This window comes from Anolis sagrei, chromosome 1 (genome assembly GCF_037176765.1).
Source record: "Anolis sagrei isolate rAnoSag1 chromosome 1, rAnoSag1.mat, whole genome shotgun sequence".
Lineage (NCBI taxonomy): Eukaryota > Metazoa > Chordata > Lepidosauria > Squamata > Dactyloidae > Anolis > Anolis sagrei.
Genome location: NC_090021.1, coordinates 206227221 through 206250719, shown reverse-complemented (window position 1 = coordinate 206250719; position 23499 = coordinate 206227221). Strand labels below are relative to the sequence as shown.

The window sequence follows — 23499 nt, the reverse complement described above, 5'->3', positions numbered from 1 at the left end:
AACTTTATGGTGGGTGCTTAATTAACAATTTGCAATGTAACTGTAGTGGAAGTTGATGCATTCATTTTTCTTTTTAAGACTTCATTCCATTAAGCTGGGAAGTGTTTGAAAGAGGAGAAGGGAGAAGAGTTGTGCCTGCCTCTTTCCCTACCTTTTACCACGTTGGTTTACTTCTGCAGTGCACTCAGCTTTTTTTGCAGACATTAACCCCCGCCCACCATCCCTCTTAGTGTCCCCCCCCCCCCCCCCCGCGTAAAGAAACCTCAGTTTGTCCCTTTGGAAGGCTGCCGAGAAGAGAGGAGGGAGGGAAGAAGAAGGAGGGATTGAGTATTTCAGTGTCATTTCTGGCATGGGGGAAGGGGTACAGTGAAGCTTATTTCTAAGGAAATTTATCATGAAATGACATCATCTAGAGCCCCATCTACACTGCCATATAATCCAGCTTCCGAATCCCAAAGATCAGGATATTTCCATAATTGCAGCCATCCTTTGAAGCTGCAAGGCTATTCTTGGTGGGTAAACCAATTCATTGAGGATCTGAACATAAGTCTTCTATGTTAGTTATTCTATGCTAACCAATTGCATTATTCCCACTTGCCTTTGATAATAATAAGACAATGTTTCTGGACATGGCCAGACAGCCCTGAAAAGCACTAGAGTTTCATTGAACTCAGTTGGGATTATTTCCAAGGCTTTTAAAAAACAAGAAATGGCTTTGACAAAGACCTATGAAATGGCGGCGACTGAACTCTTCCTAACAGGGGTGGGTGTTTTAGCACCTCCCACAACTTCCCCTCCTACATTTTAAACTGGAAGCAACAAATGCTACTTCATTAGAAATCTGGCACAAAAACTGGAAAATTGAAAAAAAAAATCAATTTCCTAATCTCTTCCTGGTGCGTTGAAAAAGACTGCAGCGTCCTACGTTTAAAAGACTGAAAAACTACACTTTAACCCAAACTAATGTAGTGAGCCCAGTTGATTACTTAGTGTATGTTTGCATATATCAACTAGGGTAGTGGTGTATACATTGTTGTTTGGTAGTATGTTTCTCACTGCCTTGAACAGATTAATGTGAAGTATAATTTCTTTTTTGGGCAAGATGCCCAAAACATAGTATTCTGAATGCATTGTTGGATGAACTAATTAATTCCAGTTTAAATTACAGTCAATTTTAGCAACAGAATTAGCCTTCAATGTACTGGTAGATTACTTTCTCTACCATGGCAGAAGGAAGGGGGTATAACGCTAACTCTTTTTGATCTCTCAGTGATAACTTTTTTTATAAAGTTGACCTTAGAATCCTTCTGGAGTATCTTCTTCATTGGCAGTACTTTACAGTGGATTGTGTTATATGTGATGTTGATTCCAGAAAATATATTGAATATGTGTGCGTCAGCTTCAAGACTGCCTACTAGTTCCATCAAGTCATTGGGAATTATCATTAGGAGATTTGAAATAAGGTGTCAGTCATATGCAAATGACACCTGAGATGGACATGACTAGAATGTGATTTTTTTTCTTACTTCACCTATAAAGCTGATGATATGTTATGAGTGTGTGTGTGTGATTGAAATGTTGGGTGAGGAGAAGGGGAAACGTTTTCAGTCAGTATGCAGTTGAAAGGAGGATACTTTGAGAGCTATGAGTTCAGGGAAAGGTTAGAAAATGATGCAAGAGTGTCTGAGGAAATTTTAAAGGAGAGCCAGTCTGACATTGTGTGCTTTAAAGCAATCTCAAAATAGCTTCTTTTCTTTGTTGATTCATTTCTGAAGCTTTTTCTGTACAGTGGCTACCTTGCTTATGCACATAAAGAAACATGCATGCTTATACTATCTTATATCTATCTCTATCTATCTATCTATACTGCAATCATCTTATTTGTCTTGGTTCAGTCTGATAGAGGAATCTGAGGTATGGCTAAGGTTGGACAGGCAGTCTGTAGTCTTTCCGCATTATTGGATGAATTGCATTGGATTATTGAGACATGTCTGGTTTAAAAGTGCTAAAAAGAGGTTATTGGTTTTGTCATTTGTTGAACTAGTACCAAAGGCTGTGTGCTCATGTAATAAGCAGGTTGAATAAATCAAAATTAAACAAATCATAGGACTATTTGCATGATTTGAATGACAGTTTAAATAACTAACGAGAAAGGGTCTATAAAGTTATTGTCTGTACTCATGTATAAATCTAGAAATGTATACAATCTACTGTATATACTAGAATATAAGACGACTCAAATATAAGCTGAGGCACTGAATTTTACCACAAAAACTGGGAAAATGGATTGACTCAAGTATAAGCCGAGGGTGGGAAATGCAGCAATTATGGGTAAATTTCAGAACAAAAATAGATACCAATACAGTTACATTAATTGAGGCATCAGTAGGTTAAATGTTTCTGAATATTTACATAAAACTGTAATTTAAGGTAAGACTGTCCAACTCTGATTAAATCATTATTTTCATCTTTTTCAGTGTAACTATGCTTACGTATACTTCCAATAATAATAAAGAGAATCAAATAATAAATGTAATAATAATAATAATAATAGAGTAAAATAATAGAAATGTAATAATAACAGTAATAGTAAAGTAAAGGTTTTCCCATGGCATTAAGTCCAGTTGGGTCCGACTCTGGGGGTTGGTGCTAATCTCCATTTCTAAGCCGAGGAGCCAGCGCTGTCTGTAGACACCTCCGCGGTCATGTGGCTGGCATGACAGCATGGAGCACCGTTATCTTCCTGCCGGAGTGGTACCTATTGATCTACTTACATTTGTATGTTTTTGAGCTGCTAGGTTATCAGTAGCTGGGGCCAACAGCAGGAGCTCACGCTGCTCCTCTGATTCGAACCTGCAACCTTTCAATCAGCTAGTTCAGCAGCTCAACGGTTTAACTCACTGCGTGACCAGGGGCTCCAATAACAGTAATAATAAATAAATAATAACAAAAATAGAGTAAAATAATACATGTAATAATGTTAACAACAACAACAACAACAGAGTAAAATAAATAACCTGACTCAAGTACAAGCTGGGGGGGGGGGGGCTTTTCAGCCTAAAACAAAATGGCTCAAAAACCAGGCTTGCACTTGAGTATATATAGTATGAACTGTATTTTAATGTATTGTCGAAGGCTTTCATGGCCAGAATCACTGGGTGGTTGTAGATTTTTTCGGGCTATATGGCCATATTCTACAGGCATTCTCTCCTGACATTTCGCCTGCATCTATGTTTCCCCTCTGTTGTTTTGCTGTTGTAATTTTAGAGTTTTTTTTAATACTGGTAGCCAGATTTTGTTCATTTTTATGGTTTCCTCCTTTCTGTTGAAATTGTCCACATGCTTGTGGATTTCAATGACTTCTCTGTGTAGTCCGACATGATGGTTTTTAGAGTGGCCCAGCATTTCTGTGTTCTCAAATAATATTTTGTGTCTAGGTTGGTTCATCAGGTGCTCTGCTATCAGGTGCACTACTAGGCCATCAAATTAGCTAATCAAATGCTAATTTCTTTTTTTTAATAATATTTTTATTGAGTTTTTTAATTGACAGTGAAAGTGGGGGAACAATTGTGAGGTATAGGAAAGTAGGAATGAAGAACGTGTAGTGGGCGAGGTAACGGTAGGAGGGGGATGGGAGAGGAGAGGACAGAGGGGGGAGGAAGCCCCACCTAAGCAGGAACAGCAACCACAGGTTAGGTGGGTTTTCCCTTTTTCTTCCTAATTGAGGATAGAGAGGTTGGTACATCGATAGAGTGAGGCCAATTGTCACATAGGAAAGGTTGGAAAAATAGGAAGAGTATCTAAGAGGATGCCCTGCCTCGTTGTCCTTCCGGCTTTGGTTGCTCAAAGCAGCTTCTGGCATGGGGGAGGGGAAAAGAGGGGAAAAAAGGAGGGGGGTGTTGACTTCCTATCTATTCGTTAGTGGTTGTGATTTTAATTTTCGTTGACCTCCGAAGGAGGTTTTTGTTTGATGGTTTAATTAAACATCCCTGTGTCATTGAGTCTTCTGCGTGTTGCACTTTGCTTATATTATCAAGTTGAATTTTAGTTCATTAAAATATTCTTTGACTAAGCTCCAATTTGTGTGTTTCTTTGGGAGTCCTCTGTTTGGAGTAATCCAATAAGTGAGTTGGTCCATATTCATTATCTCTAGTACTTTGGTTAGCCAATCTTCTTTTTTCGGAATTTCTTTCTGCCTCCATATTCTGGCAAAGATAATTCTTGCTACTGAAATTAAGTAATTAAAAAGTATGTCCTTGTCCTTATCTTTGTTTATGTTTGACATTCCTAATAGGTAGTATTCTGGTTTTTTTGTTATCTTAATTTTTAATATTTTTTGAGTCTCTTTATGAATTTCCAACCAGTATTTTTTCACTTTCGGGCATGACCACCATGTATGGAAGAAGGTTCCTGATTGTAGACCGCACTTCCAACATTTGTCTGAGGCATTTTTATAACATTTAGCTATTTTGTGAGGTGTTAGATACCACCTATATATCATTTTCATCCAATTCTCTTTTAGCTCGACAGCATAAGAGTATTTAATTTTTTGGTTCCATAACCTTTCCCATTGCTCTAGTTTTATTGGATGACCGATGTTCTTGGCCCAAGTAATCATGCACTCTTTTATTTGTTCCTGTTCTGTTTCCCATTCCAGTAGTTTTTTGTATATCTTGGTTATCACTTTATTGTCTGATTGCAAATGTTAATTTCTTAATGTCTGGGTAGGAAAATGGACGCAGCGGAGGCCAGGGGCCCCTGGACATCTGAGTGGCGCTGACTTGTTCATAGAATGACCCTTGACATATCCATAGGTCATATCAAAATACATAATTTTGGCCCCCAAATCTGCTGTTGATTTATACATGTGTTTATAAGGTATAATTTTAATAGAAGTACATTGAATTAATCTGCAGTGCCTTTCATGTTCTTTGATCGGTTTTGGGCGCTGCATTTGGTGGTCGCTATGTAGACTTGGCCACAGCTGCATGGTATACGATAGACTCCTGCAGTAGTTAGAGGATCCCTCTTATTCTTGTTGAATTTTCTTGGTGGGTCTGTAAATTAATTTAATTATAATTCTTGATGTGAAAAATTCCTCACAACCATTGTTACCCCTACTAACATAAGGAATAAGATTAAAAATAAATGGAAAAAAACCTTGGTGATGGAAAAAATAAACGTAGCTGGTTGGAACAAAGTAAAGATTATGGAAATATTTAAAGAAATGAGAGGCAGAGAAAGATAGGAGATTTATAACATGAAGTTTAGGGAGTTAGAATTGAAAGATAGGTTCTTGTAACAGTTACCTCAAACCAGTTATATAGCATTTGCAAAAATATTATACAGGAAGTTACATTGAGTTGTTCTTCATTAGTTTTGTTAGAACCTGTGCTGCTATAAAGGTGGAAAATGATAAAAGGCTGAATGATGCTGTAAAATCTGTGGGAGTTAAAGAAAGAAACACTCAAAGATTTAGGTTTGCTCTTGGAAACAGCAGGCATGGTCGCTATACTCTAGACGAAAGCATTGGAAAATAATTTTCATGTCAAAACAGAAGCAAGTGGATCTGTAGATAGGGTGGCCTTCAGTTATCATCCTGGATATCTTCAAGGAATTTTTAATGTGGAACCCTTGACTCCTTTAACCCAGAGCCCCATGTTATTTATTCAAAAAAGTGTTTCTAATGTGATAATGCTGTAACTGTCTACATTTAAATATAGCAATGTACAAATGGACCTAAATTAACTAAATGGGTGAGGCTGGTGTGATTAGATTTAGTAGTAAAGGCAGTCCCCAAGTTACAAACAAGATAGGTTCTGTTGGTTTGCTCTTAAATTGAATTTGTATGTAAGTCAGAACAGGTACATTTTTGAAGTTTCTTTCTCTCTCTCTCTCTCTCTCTCTCTCTCTGTGTGTGTGTGTGTTTGTGTATGTGTGTGTAATGATTAGATAGCATAGGGAAGGGCTAATACTCCTGTAGTATTTGTTTTGCTGTCTGTGTCCTTGTGTAGACGTTTTCACATCACTTTCTGTCCCTGTGATAATTGGAGTTTGGAAACTTTGGCTTGTTGTGAAAACATGGATTGGTGATAAAGTCTCAGTAGAGGCACATATTCCTCATAATACCTCTTTCAGGAGTGAATTTCCCTTCTTAGGGGTAGATTTATCTCACTTCATGTTGTATCACCCCCTCCCCCAATTCTTAATTATGTGTAGTTTGTAAGTTGGGCGTTTGTAACTGGGGACTCCCTGACCTAAAGTACAGAGGATCTACATACAAGCCATTTGCATTCCATTTTGATATATCCAGAATTTTAACTCAGAAGTGATATTGAGTAAAGACTGGTGAAATGATGGTAGACCTTTCCCAGAAACTGTGATACATCACAAAGGATTGGAAAGAAGAGAGATTAAATATTGTTTACGTTCTTTCTTCATTGTTTTTGGGTATTTCCAAAGAGTATAAATGGATTTAGTTGGACCAATGCCTATAGCCACCTGGGGAAGAAACAAATATATGCTAACTGTATTATATATCTAGAAGCCTCAGCACTTTTGTTCTGTGGAAGCCACAGTTGATACATCTAGTAAATTTATTTTGCATATTCATTTACTCCTGTGATTTGGTATTTTTGTCACCTAGAGTAAAAAGACTGATGCAGATTTTGGTTTGCAGTGTTGCATGCATAACCACAACAGCAAAATATTGCACAACAATAGAAACAAATAGACTGTTGGAGAGATCCAGTGGAATACTTATACTGTATATATATATATTAGGGCTGCATGATCAATGAAAAAAATGTTTTAGAACTCATTACAAAATTTCTAAAGTATTTCTAAAATATTGTTAGTGAAAATTTCATTATTGTAACAAGAGTAATGAAACTTCATTACTTTTTCATTATAATATTGTATAAATGGAGAAACTTCAGGGACTCCTTTCTCCCTCATTTTTACAACTATTGAGGTGAAACTTGCTACAGTAAGAAAACACATTTGCCATTCTTAGCCCTAACGTTTCAATCATGCGTGGATTTTTGGGGAATTTTCAAAGTTTTTATAAACGTTTTTTAAAAAACTACAAGTGCTATCTCCTTGAACTTTCTATACAATGACAAGATAACAGGGGATCATCCACCTGCCCCCCCCCAAAAAAAACTTTCAGAAATATTCATACATCTGACTAGGGATTAAAAAAAAAGGTTTGACAATAACTTTTTTAAAGCCACAATGTCTGTCTTATTGTCTCTCATATTAACCGTAGTATTTCCATTTAGGGATTTCTTCCCAGCCCACCAGAGCGATTTAGTTACTAGAAGTATCAGTCTCACCCCCAGCAGCCTATGCAGCGCTGCCTTGGGCCTCTGTGGTTGCCAGGGTGAGATGGGGAAGCAAAGGCTGCTGGGGTGAGGTGGGGAAGTCGGCCCTGGCTGATCCAGGGGCAGGGTGGGGCCTGCCGCTGGTTGGCCAGCTGGCCAAGTAGCGAGAGACCTCCTGTCGCTCAGGAGGCTTCTGGAAAGAAGAAGCCTCCTGCAAGCAGCATGGCTGGCCGGAGGGCACCCACTGTAGCAATGGCTCTTGCCCGGTAAGTTGAGCAAGGCATTTCTTATATATATTTATATAGTGTCCCTACATTGCAGTTTTTCACTTATCGCGGGTGGTCCTGGAACGTAACCCCCGCGATAAGTGAGGGAACACTGTACTTTAAAAGAGGAATTGCAGGTTTTGTTTTTATTTGCTTTGCTTTGATTACTTGTGCTTAAAATGGAACTGACTTTGGGAGCCTTCTGAGGATTACAAAATTCAAGCAAAAACGTATTGGGTAAGATTTTATTCTTAAGGTTTTGACGCGGGCCACATTGCATTGTAAGTACGAATTTAATGAATTTGATACGACTTACGAGGACTAACAATAATTTTGCACAGACCATATATATATCAATCACCCACTCACCTGTCTTGCATTAAGTAATACCTTGCTTGATTCTAGATTGTTTTTGAACTATTAGAAAGGCACCAAAAAGCTCTAAATGGAGCTTACCAAAACATTGGTAATTGTAGACACACTGTTTGCAAAAAGGGAAAGAAGGATATCATATATTCACATCACAAAGTTCAGTCCTGCCTCTACTCACAACCTTGAATGAATCGATCCCCCCCCCCCCTTGACTACAAATCTGATTTCTTTAATTCAAGAATTTTAACTGTGGTCCATAGGTCCCTAAGGATCCATAAACTAGCAGCAAAATTAAGAAGGTACTTTTCCTGTTCCTTCAAGATTGTGTTTAAGAGTAATTTTTTTCTAGGGAGAGGGCCCGTAGATTCCATCAGATTCTCAGAGAAATCGGTAACTTAAAAATTGTTAAGAAGTAGAATTTTAATGGAAGTACAGCCTCATACAGAACTGCCTGGGGAGAACACACTGCACACCACCAGCATTTTTGTCTTGCTTAAATTGAGTCGCAATTAATCTCCAGTCAATCTGTTATCTCTGCACCATTCTTCACTGTAGCTATCACTGTTGTGCACAATGTTCCAGCCACATGCAATAAGATATGTGCCACTGTTAAAATAAACGTGGAACTAAAATCTTCAACTTTTAAACGCAAACCCAGAATGAGCACAGAATAACTTTCACCCCCCCCCCCTTTTTTTAATGTGGAACATTTTAATTTGGGAGAATTTGTTCTTAGGACATGGTAAGATTTGCTATCCATTAATTATATTTTTATATTCTTGTTCATATCTGCTTTTATTGAACACTATATAATGTTTTGTGCATTATTTGCATTAATGGGTCCCATATGAACCCAAACATAGGGACAACATGCAGATTAACCCAAACAAAATGTAAAAAAATAGAAATATTGTAAAAATGCATACAATAGTATTCAGTACATCACCCTTATCCCATGGGGATAAGTTCAGAACCTGCCATGGAAACAGAAAACTCTGTTAGTTTGAGCTCTCTTGCTTTCTTTCCTCCAAATACCCATTCTCGTAACTCCTTATCCCACTGAGCTATTTGACCCGGCCTCAGTGCCACCTGCAGAGTCTGAAACGAATACAACATTTTCGGTATCACACACATTTTTACTGTGCCGATTCTCCTCAAGATTGATAGTTTTTTTTCTTGCCAGCCTCTTAATTGTCTTCAAATTCTAATATAAAAGGAACGGAGGGTCCTAGAAGATTAGCTTTTATAATATGGGGAAAATGCTAAAAACATTGTCTAAATCAGGGGTCCTCAAACCTTTTAAACAGAGGGCCAGGTCACAGTCCCTCAAACTGTTGGAGGGCCGGATTATAATTTGAAAAAACAAACAAACATGAATTCCTATGCACACTGCACATATCTTATTTGTAGTGCAAAAAACACTTAAAAACAATACAATAAAATGAAGAACTTACTGTCTCTGCTGGTCCCTTTTCCTATTTTCTGGGCTTCCACTCACCTCTTGCATGCCTTGTGTAGTAACATCCAGAACCTCCAAGGCAGGACAAAACACCATGGGACTATGCTTAGTGTTTTCTTCCCCTCATCTTGCAGTCTCATGTTACTGCTAACATCACTGTTGCCTGTTATCCTGCGACCCTGTGACATTGGTGCAAGAAGGAGGAAACTGGGAACTGCTGGTTCAACCCACTAGAGTATTTGTTTACTCTCTTCAATGCATGTTTTTTTCCAACCCTATTTAAATGAATGGCTTCTGCTAGAAATTACCATAGAATTGTCCTGTAGAATGAAAACCTTCTGACTTTAGAGGGCCATGATCTCCAGGTCGGTTGGCATGCTTACGTATGGTACGGAAAAGAGAAGAAGGAAAGAAATTTTGGTAACCATTTTGTTCGCTCCTCCTTACTTAGAATATGGGAAAGATATAAAAATCTTTTTTATTCAAAAACTCCTTTATGGACTTCATCAGTGGAAGCCAAACAAAGAAGATTATTAGGTTGGACCATCTGGCCCACATATAAAGAGCTTTTAAAACAAGGTACAACTGAGCTAAAATCACATGACGAAATAAGACAAAGTTTCCCAAGAATTACGTGGCTGAACTATCTACAAATAAAAGAACAGTATAAGCAAGACACAAAATCAGGATTCCACATTAAGGAAGAGTTCTGGGACAAATTTCTTAAAACGGAAACAAAATGTATAACAAAACTATATGACAAGCTGTTAGAATGGTCAACGGAGACTGAATTAATAAAAAACTGCATGTTAAAATGGGCAGAGAATTTTAAAAAACCAGTAGATTTGGTAGACTGGGAAATAATGTGGAACAAAAAACTTAAGTATACTTATGCCACTGATCTTAAAGAAAACTGGTTGAAAATGTTTCATAGATGGTATATGACACCAGTAAAATTAAATCAGATGTATAAAGAAGTATCAAAATCCTGTTGGAAATGTGATGTGCATGATGGAAGTTTCTTTCACCTATGGTGGAGTTGTGACACAACTCAAAAATATTGGAAAGGTATCCATGAAGAAATGCAAATAATATTTAAGAAAAAATTCCCGAGAAAAGCTGAGTACTATCTATTGGGAATTACAGATAGTGATATAAGTTTAGATGCAAATGAAGACATTTTATTCACTTATTTGACCACGGCGGCTAGAATTATATTCGCAAAATTATGGAAGCAGAAAGAAATCCCGGAGAAATTTCAATGGATAAAGAAGATAAATGAAATTAAGGACATGGACACATTGACTTTTTTATTGAAAAAGAACACTGGCAACCCCATAAAACAGACAAACTGGTCAATAATCAATGAGTATATTGAAAATAGAGTAAAGGACCTTTAATAAAATATAGTGGTTATTAGACAGACATGATTGGACATTTAAAGGAGATGGACAAAAAGGAAAGAAACGTGCAGAATCAGAAGGAAGCCCAATTTTTATTTTTTTTTTAATTTTTAATTTTTTCTTTTTTCCCCATTCTTTTTTCGGGGAATTTTTTTTTCTTTCAACTCTTATCTATTATTCTAACTTTTCTATCCTCTTCTATCCTCTTCAAATTATTCCCCCTCTTTCGTTGTAGTTACTGATACTTCAATAAAAATTTATATATATAAAAAAAAGAATTGTCCTGTAGGACCCATAGGTATCCTCTCTAGGATTTTGCTAGGCCCTCCAGGACAACTCTGGAAACGTCTAGTGGAAGCATATCATAGAATTGCCTGCAAGACCTAGGAAATTCCTAGCGATGTATTTTATCAGATGCTGAAACGTGAAACCAGGGGTACCCCTCCCATGTGCGTATGGGTCAAATACATAGGGTTAAGTATAAAATACTGAAATATGGTTAAGTAGTCTAGCATTTTATATTTAATACAATGCAACTATTATAGATCCCATATGTATTTTTACATAATTTGTTTTGTCTTTAAAAGGTGGCAGAGGATGCAAAACTGTTTTTTTTTTAAATTTGAAGCTGTGGAAAGATTGGGGTTTTTCTTGGGAAAAATACATTTCCAAACAAAAATCAATAATGTAATTATTAGGACATTTTGTTGATTGTTGATTGAAATTAACTTTATTACATTAGGAACATAAACAACATTCTAACTTTGACATAAAGCTGTGTTAAATATGTTTAAAAGATTTAATGTAATCAAAAATAATTACCTATCAAATTTACTTCAAAAATTTTGTTGGTTAAAAATTATCTTCTTTGGCCGTGGTTGTTTATGGGTAGTATGCAGTTAATACAAACAAACAAAAAAAAAAACCCAAACCCTAGTCAACACTAATAAAACAAAAACATTTAGCTTGCTCCCATCCTCCATAGGGCCAAGCAGTCATAAATCACTTGTAAGAACTAAGAAAAGGAATCGAAGACCAAGTAATGCAATGATGTGGGATACTATAAATAATGTTACATATAGGAAATTCTATCAGAAATACTTTATTCATCATTCTAAATAAAAAATATCACAATAGGTCTTTTTAAATCTAGGAAAAATCTAGGAAAAAAGAGCTTCAGAAAAAAATGAGGAATCTTTCTCTCACAGTCTCCAGTTGCCCCCTCACCCCAGGCCTTTGGATTTTTAGGTAGAAGTGAACTAAAACATCTTCATTTCAGGTCTCAAAATTGTAAAACTGCTTTACATAACTTTTCATAGCTATCTAAGGTAATTGTATATCCTGTATACTACAGATGGAAAACTCACTTGAAGGAGGGTCCCAGTTAATGATGTTAGGGAATTGGTTGGTATATATGGGAAAAGTCATTCCTTGAAAAGTACTGATGTTAGAGTTTGTAATGTCTTTGATATAGAGTCTTTCTTCGATGCTATGGAAAAGTTTATTCTTTAAAGGTCTTTAAATGTAACAGAGGCATAACATATCAGTGGTACACTGGAAAGCAAGACAAGTTCATGGACCCTGTTTTTGCCACTATCTGGATTAGCTTCTATGTTTAATGAAAGATAAATGATAAAAGTATACTTTTAGGGTATGCCAAAGTCAAGCATCACATACTGCTCCTGATATTGTACTCCAAGTTACTTATGATAAATAATCTGTTTATTGTGTTTGTCCTTAATTCTGTTTTATGGATTGGGAATCATGGAAGAATGTGCAACATAAATTCATGTTGTGATAGCAGCCAGGGGTCCAGAGCAGTGTGCTCTTGCATACTGCCTGATTGTATTTGCTCTGCTCCTTCTGCAATCCATTTATAGTTTCTTTATTTTCAGAGTTGGGAAGGCTTTAGCCCTCCAGCTATTTTAGTCTGTAACTCTCAGCCCAGTTGTAGTGAAATTTTCTTAGTTGTGATATATGATGCTTTGAAAATCAGGGGTTGGGGCTTTTTTTTAAAATATGACAGTAGCATGTCATTTTGTTAATGTCTTATGACTCTAATTTGTTTCACTAAAGGCAAGATAGAATTCCTGATTTTTCCACATCACGGTAACCATAATGTCAACAGGAGATCCGTGGTTATTAGCTGTTCTTGCTGGCAGGAGGCAATTAGTAGTTGCACATAAAATATAAGCTATGTTCTCTGAAACGTTGGTTTATTGCACTGTAGTTGATATGAGGCTGTTTATTGGTTTGAGACCCAAGCAAATCACAGGTTAAAGCAGCTATGAGCAAACCCAGGCCCACAGGCTGGATCTGCCCCCTTGGACACTTTCATCTGTCTCTCCTCTGTCTCACCGCCCTTTCAGCATGAGGACATTTTGGCAAGGTACAGTTTTAAAAGATTATAATAAAGAAATTTAATAAAAGTTATACAGAGTAAAATAAATCTTAAAAAGTTGTATAAAATAAATTTACACTATTTTTAGGACACTTTGAAAATAATGCAAACATAACAGTGCACCAAACTCCTCTTCCCCATTTAAAGACTCTTCTACAATGACTAGTTAATTGGCAAAAGCCAATCTAAAAAGGAACAACCACTGAGAACTCCCTTTCTGCTCATATAGTGAGGGAACCAAGGGAAATCTTCTCCCAAGGTTCTTACACAATTCAGGCAGGCTGATATTATAGGATGCAATCTTTCAATCTGAATTGAGTCATAGGAAGTGGCCTCTGAAATTTGCCCTTCCAAGTCTCTAATTGGTCGCCATTGAACGTAAGGTTTTTCTTATTATTATTCATACTGTTGATCACATTTGACAGCCATTAGTTGTTCTGCCATTAATCATTACAATGTACAAACTAAAATATTAAGTGCGTACAGTTAAATACTAGGTGTCCCAAAATATATGCACAGTTTAACATCAAATTGTAGCTATGGTGATTATTTGAAGGCTAAGTAAATATATTTATATTGAATAATAGCTATTATAATGATAATTTAATCAAGATTACAAAGTCCACCTTAAATTACAATTTTATGGAAGGTTGTTACAAATTGGTAACCTACAAATTGGTAACGCTTCATATTCACAATCCCTACCTAACCTCCAGTTTAGGGTTTCAATAGGTATCGTGAAATACCCCAGTTTGCATGTATTGGAAAGCAGTTGCTGCATTTGATGCAGGTCTGTTCCCCTGTTAAACGTGAAGCAGTTAATTGTTGTTTCTATGAACCTTCCTTAAGAACACAATCTCTGGTGTGAGGGAATTCTGGCAGGGGCCCTGATCCTGCCTATTATGCGAAGGATGAGTGAGTGGAGGGAGTGAAAATGGCAGGCAGCAGGTTTCTGAGCAACAGGGGAACAGACTCCTGTCAATCACAGTAGCTGCTTCCTAGTAAGTATGTTATATGTTGATTTTGTTGTTTGCAGTGTGCTAAAAGAAATCCACTATGGCTCTGAATTGTTGGTATTTCTACTAGTGTTTGGCTTGCAATTAGTAGAAGGAAAAAGGTAGGGATTGATTTATGAGTGAGGCATACAAGAATTTGATGGATGAGGAACTACTGTTTTCCAGTTATGACCCCTACTGAATAGATTGGAGTGTCACTGAATCCACTAAACATATTTGAGTATGTGAAAGTGGATTAGTAAATACCATGTACATTTATAAAAAGGTAAAGGTAGTCCCCTGACATTAAGCCCAGTTATGTCTGACTCTGGGGTGTGGTGCTCATCTCCATTTCTAAGCCGAAGCGCCAGCGTTGTCCGTAGACACCTCCAAGGTCATGTGGCCGGCATGACTGCATGGAGCGCCGGTGGCTCAGTGGGTTAAAGCACTGAGCTGCTGAGCTTGTTGATCGAAAGGTCGCAGGCTCGATTCCGGGGAGCGGCGTGAGCTTCCGCTGTCAGCCCTAGCTTCTGCCAACCTAACAGTTCGAAAACATGCAAATGTGAGTAGATCAATAGGTACCGCTCCGGCGGGAAGGTAACGGCGCTCATGTACATTTATAGTGGGTCTGTTATAAGTATGTTATGAGCATCTGTTTTTTACATGTCCCAAAATGTCTCTCCCAACAGTGACAGATCTCTCTGTCTTCATCCTGCTGCACATCTCCGTAAAAGTGAACTGTTCTGGCATAATAGATCATTACACCAGTGTAAGCGTAAACAAAATTTCACACTGATTGTTTAAAGTAAGCACTGAATGTTTGCTGATTGAAGAAAGGGGGGGGGGGATTGACATGTCTCGAGAGGGTATAGGTTGCTGGTTGGCTTTGAGAAAAGCACTGCTTTCACACTGCAGCACTTTGTTATAGTCCCCACCATTCTCTTTTACAAACATCTGACTCAAAGTTAGGAATGGGGTGAGACAACATGTAGTGAGAGAAATATACCCCCCCTGGAAGAGGAAAAGGTGCCTCTACTGAAGATTTCTTACCAATCCTTGTTTTCACAGTAAGCCATGTTTTTGTTTAAAAAAAATCAATCAAATTGTCATAGGGACAGAAGGTGAAATCTTCTGAACAGGGGCACGGGCAGCAAACAAAACAACACAGAAGTGCTAACCCTCCCGATGCTATCCAAATTTTGTGTGTGTGTGTGTGAATGTATGTATGTATTTGGCAGGAGTTAAATTTAACATATGTACCTGTTCTGAGTTACAAACAAATACAGCTTAAGAACTAACCGACAGAACCCATCTTTTTTGTAACTTGGAGACTGGCTGTAATAAAAACTTTTAATTTATATTTTAAAAAATATGATTTATAAGATAACATTCATTTCCAAGATTTTTGTCCTTTCTCATTATATTCACACAACGCACCTACACACTAATTGACACATTTACATGTCATGACACACATTTTAGAAAGTTCTGTGTTGCAGCACTTATTGATAAGGGAAAGAGATATTGTTTGAAAGCACTATTTCCCAGCTTCAGAAATATATGAATGTAAAGAACCACACTTGTGTATGTGTGCAATTGGAATAGGCCTACCAGCAAGTGAGAGAATCTTTGTTGTCTAAATATAGAGAGCTCAGTACAAGAGGACTCCTGAGTGAGCTTAGTGATTTGTGAAGTGGTAGATTGTGGACTGCTTCTGTCTGTTGGTTTGTATCAGGGCAGATGGGAGAGGAGTTTATCTTTCTTCTCTTATGAGTATCTCCCCCCACCTCCCCGGATTAAAAAAATGATCTCTACAGCCTGGGCATCTAGGAGGAGATGAGGGATCCAGCACATCTAAAACTAGTCTATAATGTGAATGTTTGGGGCTTACTCAGATGCAGCAAATGATAACCTTTGCCTGTAGCACTTTCTGCAAATACAGTTGTAGTTTTAGGAATGAGGTGCTCTTCCTCTCTTGTTAATGGAGTTTCTTCCTAATTGTGGAGTGTCTGTTCCTCAACTTGTCCTGTCATTGATAGATGTCTGAATGGCCTTTTTATTCCTCTGTAAAATCGATTCTGCTTGTCCTCATCTGAAGAAAGTTTACTTATACTTTATATAGTCTCTCTTGTGGTCAGTAGATCAGAAATATCTTTATTCTCATATGATAGTTTTTTAATGCATTGGTGAATATTCCTTGTCTAAGAAAACACTGAGAAATTTATAAGGTGTCTTGAAGGCTCATACACACACACAACATCCTGGACCCTGTCACTCTACTTTTTAAAAGGAGTTTCTAATCTTTGGTTTGGTAGCTGATTCACAGTATAATTTTTTTCTCCTGAAGAATTCTAAGTTTAGTGACTGGGTCAAGAATGGTCTCTTCTTTCATAAGTCACAAATGAGGGACATGATTTACATTATACATCATTTAGCTGTGTGTAATGAAGTGGCAGTTAAGAGCCAGTTGAAAACTATTAAAACAAAGGTAATGTTAAAAACCACAGCACCCCCGCTGAATTGAACTTAAAACACCACCATCTTTACAGGCCTGACTGAATAAAAAGGTTTTAGCCTGCTGCTGGAGGGACAACAGGGAAAGGGCAATTCTGGCTTTACTGGGCAGCCAAAATAAGGCAGGGAGTTCCAGAGTAAGTTCTAGGAAGTTCTTAGCCAGGGAGTTCGAGAGTCAAGAGGCAGCCACCGAGAAGGCTTGTAGAAGGGGATGCAACCAGCTATAAAGCCAGGGCTTTAAAGGTCAATCAGCATTTTGAAGTGTGCACAGAAAAGACTGGCAGCCAGTGGATCTGCTCCAACAGGGGGGTTGTCTGCTCCCTGTAGCAAGCCCCAGCAAGCAACCTGGCAGCAGTTCTTTGGACCAGCCACCATGGCCAGATCTGGCTTATCAAGGATGAGCTAACTCTGAATTTATCTGGAGTAATCTGAGGCATCATTTGGACACTTCAGGTTAATTCAAAACCCATCACAGGTTTTGGACCTGTGTAGAAGGTCTCTATATTGCAGACCATGGGCCATGTGGATCCCTTGGGTCCTAGTGTAGACTCCTGTGTACCATCTAAATTGATTTACTTATTTGAAGAACATGGAAAAAATTTGCCAGGTTTATCCAAATTTGTTCTAGGCCCTGGAATTTATTATTATTTTTAGTTAGAAATAGTTTCTGATCTTGATATTTAGAAAAATATCCTGTCCTGGGCCTAAAACACACTGGGAATAAAGCCTAGAAAAATTAACACACTGAAGGTCCTAAAAGGTGTGGGTAGATGTTTAAAAAAAAAGAAAAAAAAAGAATTAAGAACATGAGAATGTTGAGCGTTAAATTTCTATTCTTTCCTTTAAGCACTGATGCTTTAATACAAATGTAGTATCAAACTTTTGTTTAAATGTAAGTAAATGTACATATTCTGCAGTACATGCCCGGACCACATCTGTTTCTATGACTATACATATTGAAAATCTCTGTTGTGTGTGCATCAATACATAATGATCATATATGATATGCTACAGAAAGTGTGCAATTAACCATTCCAGTGAGACAATTATGTCTATATAGTTTGTGAAGTTTTAAATGTGTGTCCTGTGTAGTCAACAGAAATGCAAAATGAGAAAGTGCAGTAAGTTCAAAGTTATCCAGTGTCTTGAAATGTAGTTTTGGGGGTGCAGTAGCTGTCAAAATGTTCACTCATGTTCATGCCATAATTTATGCCCAGATTTCCACCTCTTTGAATATTCTGCTAGGTATGCCCTGTGGCTCTATGAATAAATGGTATTGCCACTGGACTGAAGCTTCTATTAGTCATGATCTAGCAAGACCTCTTGTATATCTTTGAAAGTATACGACTTCTCTCTGATTATGCCACAGCAAAACAGGCCAACAGAATATTTTTGAGTCATGAGTTTCCACATTTTCGAAGATATCAGAGGATACACACTACATTTCAGAGCATTACTTTGTTTCAGAACTGTTCACCCCATTTTTACAAACATACTATACATTTATGTGTCAGTATCTTGCTTCAACTAGTCACATATATTCTGTCACAATTATGGACTTTTTCACTAGAATTATATTGTACCAAGCAAGCAACAGCCTTATAAAATATGCATATTTTCACTTACATTTCTGAGAGACTCTCAGTTTGAGGAGCTTCTTCTCATTTCAGTTTTTAGATATTATTGAATATAAGTTTATTTACTCACTTATTTAGCCTTCTTAGTTAAATGTTTACGGGAAGGGGATGAAAAAGTATGAGTTTACAAATGCTTTGTTAAGGAGATCTTGTTATCTCAAAATCTCTTGCTGCTTATTCACAATAATTGGGCAAATTTATAGAATGGTTAAATATAGCTGTAGGACCAGTTGGGCAGTGTTATATGATCTTCTGGGTCAATGAGGGGAATTGATAGGCCCTTCTAAGATCATGACCTATCAGAGTGAGCCAACAGTAGGAGGATTGAGTCTCAAGCCTCATGGGAACAGAAATGGCAGAAACGGGAACAGAAAATCCATGCAGCTGGAAATGGTGTTTACTGTTCCATGCACGTGAATTCAAGTTTCTAAGGCCTCTTGATGTACAGATGTGCTGGAACATTACTGTGGTTTGCTTCAGTTCAATTGATTCAGTCTATTGGATGACCGATTTGGCTCATATCGGTCCATTTGTGCTCATAGGGACATTGGGGGTCAAATGTCCTCTTACAGCCTTATCACACTAGAGCAGGGGTCCTCAAACCTTTTAAGTAGAGAGCCAGGTCACAGTCCCTCAAACTGTTGGAGGGCTGGATTATCATTTGAAAAAAGTGAATGAATTCCTATGCACACTGCACATATCTTATTTGTAGTGCAAAAGACACTTAAAAACAATACAATAAAATGAAGAACAATTTAAAGAAATATAAACTTATTAGTATTTCAATAGAAAGTGTGGGCCTGTTTTTGGCTCATGAGATAGGATTGTTGTTGTTAAGTGCTTTCAAGTCATTTCGGACTTAGGTTGACCCTGAGCGAGGGCCGGGTAAATGACCTTGGAGGGCCATATCCGACCCCCGGGCCTTAGTTTGAGGACCCCTGCTTTATAGTCAAGCAGTGCTTCTTGTAAGTCAGAGCATGCACCAGAGTAACTTCCAGGTATTTTGGTGTGCTGCAGTGCTCCAGCTAATCCTCAGACCTTGAGATGCTTGTTTGTTCTGAAGGTGAAAAGCACACGCCTGTGTTTTAGATGGATTAGGAATCAGTTGGTTTTTCATGTAATAGACAGTAAGAACACCTAAAGCAGGGGTCCTCAAACTTTTTAAACAGAGGGCCAGGTCACAGTCCCTCAAACAGTTGGAGGGCCGGATTATAATTGAAAAAAAAAATGAATGAATTCCTATGCACACTGCACATATCTTATTTGTAGTGCAAAAAAAAAAAAACTTTAAAACAATACAATAATTAAAATGAAGAACAATTTCAACAAAAAACATTATTAGTATTTCAATGGGAAGTGTGGGCCTACTTTTGGCTGATGAGATAGGATTGTTGTTATTGTTGTGTGCTTTCAAGTCATTTCAGACTTAGGCTGACCCTGAGCGAGGGCCGGGTAAATGACTGTGGAGGGCCGCATCCAGCCCCCCCCCCCCACCCGGGCCTTAGTTTGAGGACCCCTGCACTAGAGCATGGGTCCACTTTAAATCCGGTTTCTGTCTCCTGAAGAATTCAGAGTTTGTAGCTTAGTGAATCCCAGGACCTGGCTGGCTGAGCAGTTTAAAGGTCCCTTCCTAAACAACAAGCTCCATAGTTCTGCAGGAGGAAAAAACTGGATTTAAAGTGGGTCCATGCTCTAGTGTGATGAGGTCCTTAGTTAATTGATTTAAAGTCTTATGCCTGTTGGGCCACAGACTTCCAGGCTATAACTCTTTTATCAGGGTACAGCTTCATATTTTGACAGGTGCTACTCCTACCCCCCACCCCCAATTACTGAAAGTCATACAACGTTCTCAAATGGGACACAGATATTCATGTCTGATTATAGATTTGTGAGGATGTGATTTTCATTGTTGATTTTCAGAATTTGTTGTGGATTAAAAAGGTTTTTCAGCCCCCCCCCCCTCCCATTTTATTATCTGCCTCCATTGTCTTTGGTAGATTTGTCTTGTGGTTTGAAGAGTGAAAAGTGATCACTCAACTGCCCTCTACAGCTTTACAGTTGTACTTTATAAAATAACTTCTTCTGATTTACCAAATATCTTCTCACTGCAACTGTCTTTTTAAAAAATCTACACAATGTGCAGCCCTCAAACAGGTTTCCTAGTCCGCTTGCCCACATATATTTATATTACTCATTTGTGGTTTTTTTAAAGGGAAAATAATTTCTGTAAAGGTTCAGCAGATTGCCTGAAGGATATTCTTACTTGGCAAGGTAACCAGGAGATTAGAAGTTGCTGTCTGTGGAAATATATTGTTGATGTTCTGTATACTGTAGGTTCAGTGAAGACAGCCAAGTAAAACTTACTTTGAAGTATACTACAGATTAATGAAAACCTAGTTTCAGGGATGAACTGCGGTAACAGGAACTATTTGTGCACTTTGCTGTATTACAGTAGTAACATACAACTTACCTTTTTGTTTTAGGAACACCATTTGCAACGAGCTATTTCAGCGCAGCAAGTTTTCAGAGAGAAAAAAGAGAACATGGTTATTCCAGTTCCCGAAGCAGAAAGCAATGTCAACTATTACAGTCGTTTATACAAAGGAGAGTTTAAACAGCCAAAACAGTTCATTCATATTCAGCGTAAGTTCAGTACTGCTGTTTTATCTTTTGCATTAACTGTCAAACCCACTGAATTACTACCATAGTATTTTGGGTGGGAAGGAGGAGTAATGACCCTTTTCTCTGTTTCCCCCTCGAAGAAACTAAAAAAGGTGTTTTGAGAGGTGCAGTTTCCTATACTTATTTTGAAGAAAAGACTGTAGTCTGCCTTATAATTCACATTAACAATAGAACCTTTTCAGTTTCTTAGTACTAAGATAAAAAAAGCCACAATACACAGAAAGATGCAGAAATGTTTTCTTGACTATATTATATTGATAGTAGCCTAGCCCAAAAAGAAGTGTTAGATAACCAACCAGAATAATTCTCAGAGGTCTTTAGATCTCCTCTGTTCAGCAAAGAAGCAGGTCGAGAATAAGAAAATGGTCTCCACTTGCAGCTGCAATAGGTACTCTTAAGTGAGCCTGACTCTCACAAGTTTGATCTTCGTTCATCACTATGTAAGGACCGTTGTATTTGCTCAGCCTTAAGACCTTTAAAAAACTTAACACTTTTTAATGTAGCAGAAACAAACACTACCTTATTCATAGTGGACTCGACATTTGTTCAACAGTAGCATAGTGAACACAAAGGTTTTGAGCTTCTTACTACATAGTAGCCAATGAGCTCCACACTCACTACATCAAAGGTGATAGTGAGGATATGTGTGGACAGACAGAACAATTAGCTGTTCCTATTTTTATGCTAGTGTATTTTGGATTTTGTCCAAACTCTGTTTCTATTTCTTTCTTTTTTTACTGGTGTGTATGTATGTGTGTTGTAAAATCTGAATTGAATAGCAGATCATGGAAAGTTGGTAAAAGTGAATCAGAGTATGTATTCCTAATAGTAGAAAGGGAGAAGTGGATTAAGAGCTTTCCCCATCTGTTTCCAAAAGGTCTGCACTTTTCTTTGTAAATGTTGGGGATCAGTTTTATTGCAGTATTAAATAAATATGATGTTTTAAAGCCTTCTTATTCTGATTCAGTGTATTTTTCATTGCAATTGCAAAGAAAAGGACAGCTTCCAATATGCCCTTTGTGCAAGCTTCCTAAAAGACTGATTTTTTAAATCATTGTGTGGTAGGCTAATCTCAGACTTTTTGCTCACTGGACAGTAAATCTTGTTTCTTTAGTATTGTTTATTTATATGAATCTTTTCTGCAGAATTTCCCAAATAGCTAGTTTGCATTCAGTTAAATAATCTTGCCATTTTTGCTGTGTCTTTACTCCTACCTCATAGATTGCCTTTAGGGAATTCTGCTTCATATTTCATGTTACGTTTCCTATTCCAGATATGTTTTTAAGACAGATGGAGAAATAGAAGCAGTCTGTTAATAGGGATACATTTTGGAATACTAATGCTGTCATTGGACAATGTTTGAAGACAGAAAATGACACAGTAGCAAATCATAAAAATACAGAATGCTGCAAAGCAATCCTTATGAAAAGATTCCTGTTTGAAGCCACGTTTTCCTCAGGGAATTTTCTCACGAATTTTTTTGAACAAATTACTTTGTAGGGTTTATGTGCCCAAAGACAAGGCCTATCTTTATATAAAAAGTTGGGTTTTTTCTCAGCTATCATATTTTCTGCTTTATTTCCTTATCCTTCCTTCCTCTGCTTTATTTCCTCCCATTTTTTTAAATTTCAAGATTTTGGTTGAGCTGTTACTTTGTACTCAGATACCAAATGGTTATGGACTAGTACCTGGTTTATGTGGGTTGTGAGGAGTTAGTGTCATATAATTTCTGAGATAACATATCCATTATTATTGTAAGAAAATGCATTTGAGCCATCTTCAAAGAATGCTACTTCAGCTTTTATTTACCGTATATTCCGGCATATAAGACGACTGGGCGTATAAGACGACCCCCAACCTTTCCAGTTAAAATATAGAGTTTAGCATATACTCGCCGTATAAGACCACCCCCCTTCCAATGCACACTAAATAAAATTTTTAAAAAATCAGATTTGAATTCAATATGGTAATTTTAATTCAAATGCTTATGAGAAGCAGGTTCCTATGAGAGGGACATTGTACCTTACATTGTACATTACAGTTGCTCTTTCTCCTTGAATTTCATTTACACTGGGTCCTTTACATCATGCTGGCAATAAGTTAAAATAAACAGTTGCAATAAATAATACTCATTTAAAGCTATTAAAAAACTAGCCGAGGTAAAGTGTCATTATCAGTTCCCTTTTGCCTTCTCTCAGGCTTCTCCTATTGACGCAGCCTAAAATGGCATTGGCCTTTTCAGCTGCAGCATCACAGTATTGGCTTGTGGTTGACGAAGATCTCTTTCACAGAATCCTAAAGTTGGGAGGGACCTCTAAAGGCCATTTAGTCCAACCCCCTTCATTTTGCCATCATGTAGGGAAAGCACAATCAAAGCACCCCTGACAGATGGCCATCCAGCCTTAATATTAACATGAATAATAATAATAATAATAATAATAATAA

General features: G+C 37.5%; 1 protein-coding gene across 1 annotated transcript in view; it reads left to right on the top strand.

Annotated features, from left to right (window-relative positions):
* The window catches only part of EPC2 (enhancer of polycomb homolog 2), a 75200-nt gene that overhangs the window by 24557 nt on the left and 27144 nt on the right, over positions 1 to 23499 (top strand). The window contains exon 2 of the mRNA XM_060776432.2: positions 20856 to 21015. Coding sequence (XP_060632415.2) covers positions 20856 to 21015 — 160 coding nt within the window. The remainder of the gene's footprint in view (positions 1 to 20855; positions 21016 to 23499) is intronic.